Consider the following 12,217-nt stretch of genomic DNA (forward strand, 5'->3'; position numbering starts at 1 on the left):
ACTGCAAAAATGTAATGGTTTGTTTTTGCTATAGACTGGATGTACATATGCGCCATGAGACATACATATAGATCTACACATAGACCTACAGGCGTTAAACCAGTCTATCTTCTGGCTTCAGATCCTCTGTCCCCAAAATAGTCTCTGTCCCTTTGTTGTATAGCTGTCACGTGTCTCTAGCCTTTTGTTAACCCAAACTCAAATAAACCGATAATAATTGATTTACAAGTTTTATTAACCCAAATTCAAACTAACCGATAACTCAAAACTTTTTTATCAAGAAAATAAAAAAGAAAGTAACTCTTTTCTGTTAAAAAGAAAATAGAATAAATTTTTTATCAAGAAAATAAAAAAGAAAGTAACTCTTTTCTGTTAAAAAGAAAATAGAATAAAAAAAAAGTTTTGAGTTATCGGTTAGTTTGAATTTGGGTTAATAAAACTTGTAAATCAATTATTATTGGTTTATTTGAGTTTGGGTTAACAAAAGGCTAGAGACACGTGGCAGCTATACAACAAAGGGACAGAGGGGACAGAGACTATTTTGGGGACAGAGGATCTGAAGCCCTTCTTCTTCTTCTTGTGATGGCATATATTCTATATCAAGGACTATAGTGACTAAAGCGGAGAAGGCTCACTAGAAAGGACCTTGATCCGGCAACTAGTGCATTTTAGTGTTGATTTCAAGCCACTAAAAATGAAAGTCCCTGTTTTTCTTTTTTTCTTTTTTTTTTGTCATTCGCCATTTATCTATTCTACTCCTACTCTAGTCTAATTTAGGAGGAGGCCCAACTGAACCTATAGAGGAGCCGATAGGAACTGAACCATCATCGAATCAGACGGGTGCACTATGCGCCCGTATAGATTCTAAACCTAATTTAGGAGGAGGTCCAACTGGGCCTATAGAGGAGCTGATAGGGACTGAACCACCCTCGAACAAGACGGGTGCATTACGCACCCGTATGGATTTGAGGAAACCACATATTGGTGACAAATGATAGAAGGTAAGGTCTGAACCCTTGACCTCCGATCCACCAAGACTTAAAATCTTTGGTGGTGACCACCAGGCATTCAGCCACCTACCCCGTGGGGCCAATGGGGTGGGGGGGAATTTTTTCCCCCACTAAAAGAAAATAAATATATATATTTATGTGTATATAATTATATATATAATATTTAATTTAATTAGTTACAAACTTATGATAATAATATTATTAGTTATATGTCTTATATAATCTATATTAGTATATGTAATATAATTGATAGTATCAATTATACTAATAATTATATATGTCTACTAATAGAAATTATTAATTAGTTATACTAAATTCCTAATTACACTTAATACAATAACACTTTTTTCTCAAAAAAAAACAAACCACAACAATAATGAATTAGTGATTGTATTTGTACCAAAAGTGAAAACTTGACTATTTTAGTTGTATTTATTTCATCATGTTGGATTGTATTCAAATAACTTTTGTTTGATTGTTTTTATGAGTTTCAATTGTAAAATTACAATGAATAATAACTGAGTGATGTGTGGATATTTTAGTACTTGATTATTTGATAAAATTTAACTATAATAAAATTATATAACAAATTTTTATTGACTCCACGGGTGCCCCTGCGGGGAAGCAGGGTGGGGCGGGGCATAGGGCGGCGGTGGGGGGAATTCGTAGGCAGCGAGGCGCCTTCCCTTGCCTCGTTGCCATCCTTAGTTGAAAGTCTCTGTTTGATAACCCAATTTAATACTTAAATTTAATGGAATCAGATCTTAACATATTCAAATCGTTTGCTAACCAAAAGTTGAGCATCTAAATTAATTAAGTGGCACTGAATTTTCTAAGCAAAACTTGTTTCCAAAATTAAGTGATAAGCTATTCACTTATCACTAAATCTGATAAGCACTCAAATATATTATATTTAATATTTAACAATCTAATAACTTAATGGATTCAGATTTCAGATTTCAGATTTCAAAATTCAATTTTATCAAACCACCTTAACATTCAAAATCTCTAAGGTCGTAAGGGAAATTATCAGAAATCTCCCTTGATTCATGTATAGCTACGCATCTATCTCTACGGATCATTTGTCTGTCAAGATAGTATATTTCAGCTATATAGTTCACTATTTTAATCCTGTAACCTATCAAGGTAACCATTTTCCCCAATACATACAAGTGTTTATGCAAGTATATTGGATGCATATGTACATATTTATTTAGGGGATATACGCAGACGACACATATAGTTACTTAATTAGCAGTGTACACACACACACACACACACATATATATATATATATATATATATATATATATATATATATATATATATATATATATATATATATATATATATATATAATCATCATTGCGCAGTCACCTAAAAGTATTATTACCAAATTTTTTTTAAATAAAATTATGGTCATTCCATCAATTATTGTTATTAGCTTTGACACCTTCATTCAAATATATATATACATATATATATATATATATATATATATATATTATTGCAGTCACCTAAAAGTATTATTACCAAAAGGTTTTCTTTTGTTTTTAAATAAAATTTTGGTCATTCCATCAATTATATGTTATTAGCTCTGGCACCTTCATTCAAATTAAGGTGCATTTGCATCTTTTCATTTTCTTTTCTTCACTTAGCCGCCTTGAGTATCCAATGGATAGACTACCACTTACAGTGAGTATTTTGTGATGGGTAGCAGGAAAATAGCATTTGACACATTCAAAAGTTGAATATTAATTAAAAAAATGCTTCTCTATTCTCTTTCTATTGAAGATGTTAATATAAACTCCAAGTTGTTTAAATTGCATCTGGAAATGTTCAAAATTCATGAATTTTCATGTAGTTAACATACATCACACAGTTAAACAAGATTTTGGAGTCATTTCTTCGTCACCAGTTTACCAAGCCGTTTCCTTCTTTTTGCGCTATACTAATAATATCATGCCCCATGTCTTGGGCTCCTTGAATATGTAATATACTTGTTAAATAACCCTCAGACTTCTAAGTTCAATGTTTAGACTTTAAGGAAATGATTCAATGTATTTTTTTAAACCTTAAGGAAGTCATTCAAATTTTAGTGATAAGATCTCATTAGTTTTAGCAATTATCCAAAGTAACTACTTTAGGAAGAATATTCATCTTAATTTACTAGTTATGACTTACTGCATATAGTATTCACCAAATAACTTCCTACAAATTGAAATAATTAGAAGACAATGCCAAAATAGTTCTAAGATAATTGTAAACAATTTGAAAAAAAGAAAATTCATTGTATCTATTTACTAGTGGAATCCTATTCTAATCCAACGTATTCAACTCAATACAATAAAACCTCTATTAATTAATACTTGATAAATTAATAACTTTTATTAAATAATAATTTTTCTCAATCCCAAGTTGGGCTAACGAGTTAAATTAATAATTTTGATAAAATAACAAGATAATAATTTTATTTGAAAACCTTCCATACATATCATAAATTAATAATTCACTAAAATTATATATCATATTTTCCTAAAATATGAGTCTATTGTTGATTTATGAACACCTTTTAGATTTAATAAAATAAAAGTAGACATCTATGATGTAGTATTCCTAAGTCTTTTTAACCCATTTATTATAGAAATGATATCAGTTACAAATATAAATTGAACATTGAAGACATTAATAGAATTAAATTATATTTACAAATCAAGTACACTTTTACCCTCCTTTTATTAATAGAATAGTTCACATTTTTGTAAAATAAAATAAAACTTTAATTAATCAAATGAAAGTTTCTTTAAATTGCAAGTACACTCCAAAAATTGATAAATTATTAATTGATCAATTAATTAATACCTCTTTAAATTAATTGAATTTATATGATCCCAAAGTTATTAATTTATAGAGGTTTTGTTGTATCTTTATTTTATGCAATACTATCTACAATTCTTTGCTATGTAATAATTATTGCATAATGCTCCAAAGTTACCATTCCTCGCTTTCCTCATGTTATCAATTAGATCACTTTCCTTGTCATTGACAGGGTGCATTTTAGTGAGATATTTTGCTAATATTGCATAATTGTTTTGACTAATTGTCGTACTATTTGGTGGATTCTACTCAGATTTTGTGTTTGGGGTTAATTGCAGGAAGTAGTGAAGAAAATGTGCTGAAAATCAACACTCTAGAATACTTCCTGGCAGTTAGGCGTGCCCACGCCTACCTCCACCTTTCGAAGCCGGAATCTCGAAATTATTCACACGTGGGAAGCTTCAGAAAAATGAGTAGAGTAGCTGGCTACAAATTGAGAAATCAGTGAGGTCACTCCGGAGGAAAGCAGAAGCTGAAGAAGTTTGAATTGTAATAGGACTGCTATTGAGGAAGTAATTTGGTATTTTGGATACCAATTAATTAGGAGAAAAAGTAGAAAAGGTGAGACATTCTGGGACCGTCTCTTTTGGGAGGCTAAAAATGCAGAGAAGAAATTGTACTTTCCTGGTCTTTGACTTTTTTTGACTTCTTAGCACAATTAGGAGAAAACAAAAGAAAAAAGCCACAATTGTTGACTTATTCTATTGTTCCTTTTGACCAAATTCGAGAGACATCAGACTCTCTTTATGCTTCTGCTAGAGACAATAGAAAGCAACGATTTTCCTTATTCTTTTCTTTCTCTGTTGACCAAATTTGGGGAGACAGGAGTTTGCAATTTTTCTCAATTGCCTTGCACGGATTGTTCTCCATTAATGGAGAACTAACTTTCTCTTTCTAGTCAAGGAGACAACTGAAGATTTGGTTCAACAACAACTGTGAGATCTAAATTATTTTAACTATTTTCTTTATTTATTGGTATTTGTATGTTTTCTATTTTTAATTGTTGTTATAGCTATCGTGTATAATTGAATAGGTGCGCAATATTTAATTATTCACATAAGTTATTTGCTAATTGGGAGTAGTTGAATCTGTAATTGTTTGATTACTTCCGTCCCGATAATAACTGGCATAATTGAGTTTATGTTAGAAAAACATACGATCTAATTTAAACAAACCCTTGTAGCGTGTTTGTTAGTTAGGGTTGGATTTTTTTAATTTTTAATGCAATCTAGAAATTAAATCCTACGGTCGTACCTAGAGTTATTCCTTAGTTAGAGAAATAGTTAACGGTTATACCTTGATTATCGAAAAAGTAAGGAAAAGCTGGTTATTTATCGTATGTATGACAGTTATAACCAACCTATTAATGAATGTTGAAATTATATTTGAATTGATGATCAGTTGCATGAACCATTTCTGAAGTGTATCTTTGGCTAGAGTTTTCCCCAATTATTTCTTTCAATTAATTATTTTTTCGCATTTAATTTATTTAGTTAGCAATTCATTAGCATTTAATCCTAAATCCCCCTGTTTGTCTTAATTCGAAAGGAAACGAACTATTCCCCAATCCCTGAGGAGACGACCCTGCTTGCCATTGTCTACTAGTTAGTAAATTTTGTCAGTTAATTAATTCTGGTATATCGGATTAAGTAAACTCTTCGGAAACAGGGTGAATCAAATAACCCATTGCATATCTAGAGTCCCTACTCCCGTACCTAGAATTGATTATTGACTGCTTTGGTGGTAGTTAGGTTTTATTATTATTATTGTACAGGCTCGACACCTATTAATTTTTGGCGCCGTTGCTGGGGACTGGCGCTGGAATTATTTGTTTCTTTTTTAGTTCAGTTTATTTTTGGTACTTTTGCTAGTTTATGCCCCGTTCTTCTCGCACTGGTAAATTGATATATAACCCTGATGTTGAGAAGGTAGCGCGTAGACGAAAGTAAGAGACCAAGAGACGAAAAGAATGGCAGTCATCTGCTGCAACCGAGTCAGTAGAAGACAAAGTTAGCATGACTAATAACCAAACACTACGGGAGTTGGCTATTCTGGAGCTAACCCATCAGCTTTTGTGCATTACATTCCCAACTCTAGCGGAAAACACTTCCTTTAAGCTAAAATTAGGGTTAATTCACCTCTTACTCTCGTTTCATGATCTTTCTGGTGAAGTACCCCATAAGCACATCCAAGAGTTCGAAGTGGTATATTCTAGCACGAAATCTCTTGGAGTTAATGAAGAGCAAATTAAACTCAGAACCTTTACTTTCTCTCTCAAGGATGCAGCGAAAGATTGGTTATACTACCTACCCGCGGGTAGTTTCACCACATGGATTCAGTTGAAAAAGAAATTTTTAGAAAAAATTTTTCCTGCATCCCAAGCTGCAAGTATGAGAAAAGAGATATATAGCATCAAGCAGTACCCCGGGGAGTCTTTGTATGATTATTGGGAAAGGTTCAATAAGTTGTACACTAGATGTCCTCAGTATCAAATTAGTGTATAACTATTGATCCAATACTTCTATGAGGGGCTGTAAACATCTGACAGAAGTATTATTGACACTGCGAGTAGAGGAGCACTGGCAAATAAGACACCGAGAGAAGTATGGGAACTTATTAAAACAATGACAGAAAATTCTCAGCAATTTGACTTCCGTGAGAGTAACCCTCCACTACTACCTACTCACAGGGTCAATGAGGTAGAGACGTCATCCATTCAGTAACAACTGTCGGAGCTGACGTCTTTTGTTGGGCAACTAGCTGTGGAAAATGCGCAGCGAGCGAAGGCCTGTGGAATTTGTACAAGCATGGACCACTCCACCGACACATGTCCCATTTTGCAAGAAAATGGAGCTAAATAAGTAAATATGGCTGGAGGCGTGCCCACGCCCCGTAGGTAGTATGACCCGTACTTCAACACTGTTGACCTTGATCCCTAACTTTTGATGATTACAAAACAAATGAATGTTACTAATATCTTCTCAAAGATTTTTTTAGAAATGAAACAAATCAGGTTCAGAGATTAAGCACATTTGGAAGGGACAAAGTATGCTGAAGCTGTCGGATGCACAAAAGGACCATATCGGACGGCCGACAACCATTGAGTAACTTCGGACGCATGAAGAACTCACACTCGGACGTCCGAAGATAATAAGTCAAGTCTTCTATGATCACTGACCTCGATCGGACGCTGAATATGTCTCCACCGAACGTCCGATAGAAACAAAATCATTTCCCAAATCTCTTTGTTTGCTGTCGGACGCACAAAAAGCTTGCACCGGATGTCCGATAGAATTGAAGAAAATTTTTCAAACTCACTGCCTGCTGTCGGACGCAAAAAACAGGAGTAACGGACGTCCGACACTTCCAACGGCTAGTTGACTGTTCAGCTACTCTCTATCCGTTGGAAGCATTAATGAAGCACTTTCTTGGTCTCCTATAAATAGAGCATGGTCAGATATTTCAAACAACTTTTGCACACTGAAGATACAAAAGATCTAGAGTGATTTTAGTGAGAAAATATTCTTTAAGAAAGATTTATAATCTTAGTGGTGTAAGGTTCATTGTAAGCTTTTCATTTGTGAGTGAATACTTCATGAGTGTAGCTCTATGAGGGTTGTCCTGAGGGATAGTAAAATATCCTAACTTGACCGAGTGGAGTTTGGGGCAAGGAGGAGGTGAACCTTCCTTTGTACACAAGAGTGATTGTAATTCATCAACTTGAAAAAACTTGTTTGAATTAATCTACAAGCTCAAGAGGAGATGGGTAGTTAATTGGTTTGCAATTCTTTTCTTTTTATTTACTTATTGTTACATTTGTGATCTGTACATTGTTTATCTCTTCTACTTGGTTGTCTTCGATCCTTACAAACACGTACAATACTGGTTGGAGAGACCATCTCAATTTTAGCTACGCGAATAGGTCGCAGAATTCATTCGTGAATCATCCGCCAGGATTTCAGCAACTATAGCAAGCAAAGCATCCGTCTTCGTCTGCAGATTCAGGAGACTCTTTGGAAGACATTATCAAGAGGTTGGCCACAAGTATGGCCCAATTTCAAAAGGAAACCAGATCGAGTATGAAAAATATGGAGACTCAAATAAGTCACATGGCAACTGCAATTAATCGCCTAAAGTCTCATGTCTTTGGGAAATTGCTAATGCAACCCGAAACGAATCCCAAGAATGTAAGTGTCATGACAGTAAAAAATGGTAAGGAAGTGGAGGGGCTTAAGTTGACAAATCCAAAAAGTAAAAGTGAGGAAGAGATAGAAAAGGAAATTAAAGAAGAAGGGCACATTCGCGAAAACCTAAGGTAACATTTATTCCTTCAGCTCCATTAAATCTAACTTACCTCATTTTCCTTACAGGTTGGAAAAGACAAAGAAGGCAGAGAAGGAAAAAGAAATCTTGGATGTGTTCCGAAAAGTGGAGATCAATATTCCCTTGTTGGATGCCATTAAACAGATACCAAAATACGCGAATTTTTTAAAGGATCTGTTCACCCATAAAAGGAAGCTAAGAGGTGACGAAAGAGTGGTGGTGGGAGGAAATATATCGGCTATACTTCAAAGAAAACTTCCACTAAAATGTGGAGATCTAAATATGTTCACGATTCCGTGTAAAATAGGAAATATCTCAATTAGAAAAGCAATGTTGGATTTGAGAACGTCGATTAATGTGATGCCTAAAATCATTTACGCGTTTCTAAATCTTGGGCCACTAAAAGGAACAGGCATAATAATTCAATTAGCTGATCGCACCAATGCTTATCCAGAAGGGTTAATTGAAGATATTTTGGTGCAAGTAAATGAGTTAGTATTCCCAACAGATTTTTATATCCTAGACATGGAAGATGAAAAGTCATAAATCTGTCACCTATTTTGTTAGGTAGACCATTTTTAAGCACTGTTAAGACAAAAATAGATGTGAATGAAGGTATTCTGTCAATGGAGTTTGATGGAGAAATTATAAATTTTAATATTTTTTATGCGATAAAGTACCCGGAGGAGTCTAACTCAGTTTTTGTTTTGAATGTTATTGAACCCATTGTACAGGAAACTTTCGAATTAGATGAGGAGGATGCACTGAGAGTGGGTTTGGCGAAACATCTTGAGTTGGGATTTACTATTAATGTGAAAATAAGTGATGAGTTGTACCGTGCGGTTGAAGCACTGCACTCACTCCTACCCATTTCTTCAAGATATGAGTTTGCTTCTCTTTTTGTGCCAGAAACTCAGAAAAAGTTGCTGCCTTCCGTTGTGCAGGCACCAGAGTTGAAGGTCAAACCTCTCCCAAAACATTTAAAGTATGCATTCCTTAGGGACAAGGAAACACTGTTGGTGATCATTTCTACACACCTATTGCCGAGTTAAGAAGACAATCTGGTTCGTCTTCTTCGCGATTATAAGGAGGCGATTAGGTGGAGTATCGTAGACATCAAAAGAATCAGTCCATCTTTATGCATGCACCGGATACGACTCGAAAATGGTGCGAAATCGATAAGATAGGTGCAATGAAGATTGAACCCGCTGATGATGGAAACAGTTAAGAGGAGATACTTAAACTCCTGGTGGCAGGAATCATTTTCGCCATCTCAAATAGCCCGTGGGTGAGTCCGGTTCAATTAGTCCCAAAAAATACAGGAGTAACTGTAGAAGAGAATCAGAAAGACGAGATGGTTCCAGTCAAGAAACCCACAAGATAGTGCCAGTGCATCGATTACAGGAGATTAAATACCGTGACGAAAAAGGACCACTACCATCTCCCTTTTATTGATCAGATAATAGAGAGGTTGGCCAGTCATGTTTATTACTGTTTTTTGGATGATTTTTTTGGGTACTTCTAGATCGCAATAGCACCGAAAAACCAAGAAAAAATCATATTCACCTGCCCATTTGGTACTTTCACTTATCGTAGGATGCCTTTCGATCGATGCAATGCTCCAGTGACTTTTCAACTATGCATGGTAAGTATCTTTTTCTAATATATAGAAAAGATTATTGAGGTATTCATGGATGACTTTAGTGTATATAGGGATAGTTTTGAGGAATATCTTGACAATCTAGCTTTGATTTTAAAAAGGTGCATAGAGACAAACTTGGTTCTTAACTGGAAAAAATAGCACTTTATGATGAAACATTGTATCGTCTTAGGACATGTAATGTCAGTTAGGGGAATAGAGATAGATAAAACAAAAGTCGACCTTATTTCTGTTTTACCTTATCTCGTAAGTGTACGGGAAGTACGTTATTTTTTGGGTCATGTAGAGTTCTATAGGAGGTTCATCAAGAATTTTTCAAACATTAGAGCACCCTTGTTCAAATTGTTGTAAAAGGACGTAGCATTTGACTTCACAAATGAATGCAAGGCGGCATTTGATAAATTGAAGGAGTCGTTGACATTACTACCCGTCATTCAACCCCCAAATTGGAGTCTTCCATTCGAAATAATGTACAACGCGAGTGATTACGCCGTGAGGGTAGTGTTGGGGAAAATGATTGGCAGGACGGCGCATGCAATTTACTATACATCGAAAGCGTTGAATGGAATTCAACTTAACTATTCTACGATGAAAAAAGAATTATTAACTATTGTTTTTGTATTAGAAAAATTTAGCTCTTATTTGTAAGATGCAAAAGTAATAATTTTCTCTGATCATGCAGTCTTAAGGTACTTGTTGACGAAAAAAGAGGCAAAACCAAGACTCATCAGATGGATGCTGTTCCTGCAAGAGTTCGACTTGGAGATTAAGGATAAAAGTGAGACAGCGAACTTGGTTGCTGATTACTTGAGCTGCTTGTTTACACATAAGGAGGATCAGCTACTGAGAGAAGCATTTCCAGAGGAGCAATTACTTTCCATTGATTCGTCTGCACCCTGGTATGCTGATATTGTGAATTTCTTAGTAACTAATTAATTACCTGTAAATTGGCTAAAGGTTAAGAGAGACAAATTGAAAAGTGATGCCAAATACTGCATTTGGGACGACCCCTACCTTTGGAGACAATCTTCGGATCAAGAGCTAAAAAGGTGTATAAGTGCAGGTGAATTCCATTCTATTTTAACTTTTTGTCATTCGTTTGCATGTCGAAGGCATTTTGGGTCAAAGCGCACAGCTCGTAAGGTGTTGAAAAATGGTTTTTATTGGCCCACCTTTTTTAAAAATACGTATTTATTCTGTAAAACTTGTGATAAGTGTCAAAGGGTGGGGAATTTTTCATAGGGACCAAATGCTTCAATCCCCTATGTTGTTTGTAAAAATATTTTATGTCTGGGATATAGATTTCATGGGTCTTTTTCTCTCGTCTTTTGGTTTCTTATATATCTTAGTTGTCGTTGATTATGTTTTTAAGTGGGTGGAAACAAAAACCACTCGAACTAACGATTCTAGAGTGGTTGCAAAATTTTTAAAGTCTAACATCTTTGTTCGCTTTGAAATGCCGAGAGCTGTAGTGAGTGATAGGGGGACACATTTTTGTAATAAAACTATTGCTGCCCTGTTTCACAAATATGGCGTATTCCACAAAATATCCGCGCCTTATCATCGACAGACCAATGGTCAGACCGAAGTGTCAAAGAGGGAGATCAAGTCAATCTTGGAGAAGATGGTGCGTCCGGATAGAAAGGATTGGAGTTTGAAATTGGAAGATGCACTATGGGGTTATCGCACCGCATATAAGACGCCGATTGGGATGTCCCTGTATAGACTAGTCTTTGGTAAGGCTTGCCATCTTCCAATGGAGTTCGAGCATAAGGCATTCTGGGCAGTGAAACAATGCAATATGAATCTTGAGGAAGCGGGGGTCCAGAGGAAATTGCAGCTACAAGAGCTGGAAGAGATTATAAATGAGGCATACGAGAATGCAATGATTTACAAGAAGAAGAGCAAAATTTTTTATGATTAACAAATCTCAAGAAAATCATTTGTAATAGGGCAAAAAGTCCTCTTGTATCACTCGAGGTTTAAACTTTTTTCCGATAAGTTGCATTCTCGTTGAATTGGTCCATTTGTCATTTTTAATATTTTTCATTGTGGTGGAGTGGAGATCCAAAGTTTGAAAACGGAGAAAAAGTTTGTGGTAAATGACCATCGTTTCAAACCTTACTATGAAAGATTCTCCATTGAGGAATTCGAGTTCATACAGCTCGAGGATCCAATTTATCCAGTTTGAGAGTTCCGCCCAAGTCTAACCAGAGACGTTAAAGAAAGCCGCTGCTTGAGAGGCAATCCAAGGTTATTTATTTTAGTTTTTTTATGTTTTTAGAGTTTTTATTAATTGTTAGTTGCATTTAGTGAGTTGTTGATTTTGTGGTAGGAAACTGGCAAT

General features: G+C 35.1%; 1 protein-coding gene across 1 annotated transcript; it reads left to right on the top strand.

The window, feature by feature from the left end:
• Positions 1-7,996: 7,996 nt before the first annotated feature.
• LOC140009803 (uncharacterized) lies at positions 7,997-11,794 on the top strand. Its single transcript, XM_072056125.1, has 6 exons — positions 7,997-8,202; positions 8,258-8,693; positions 8,945-9,169; positions 9,807-9,855; positions 10,553-10,782; positions 11,243-11,794. The coding sequence occupies exons 1-6, from the start codon at positions 7,997-7,999 to the stop codon at positions 11,792-11,794; spliced, it is 1,698 nt and encodes a 565-aa protein (XP_071912226.1).
• The last annotated feature ends 423 nt before the right edge of the window (positions 11,795-12,217 follow it).

This window comes from Coffea arabica, chromosome 6e (assembly GCF_036785885.1).
Source record: "Coffea arabica cultivar ET-39 chromosome 6e, Coffea Arabica ET-39 HiFi, whole genome shotgun sequence".
Classification (NCBI taxonomy): domain Eukaryota; kingdom Viridiplantae; phylum Streptophyta; class Magnoliopsida; order Gentianales; family Rubiaceae; genus Coffea; species Coffea arabica.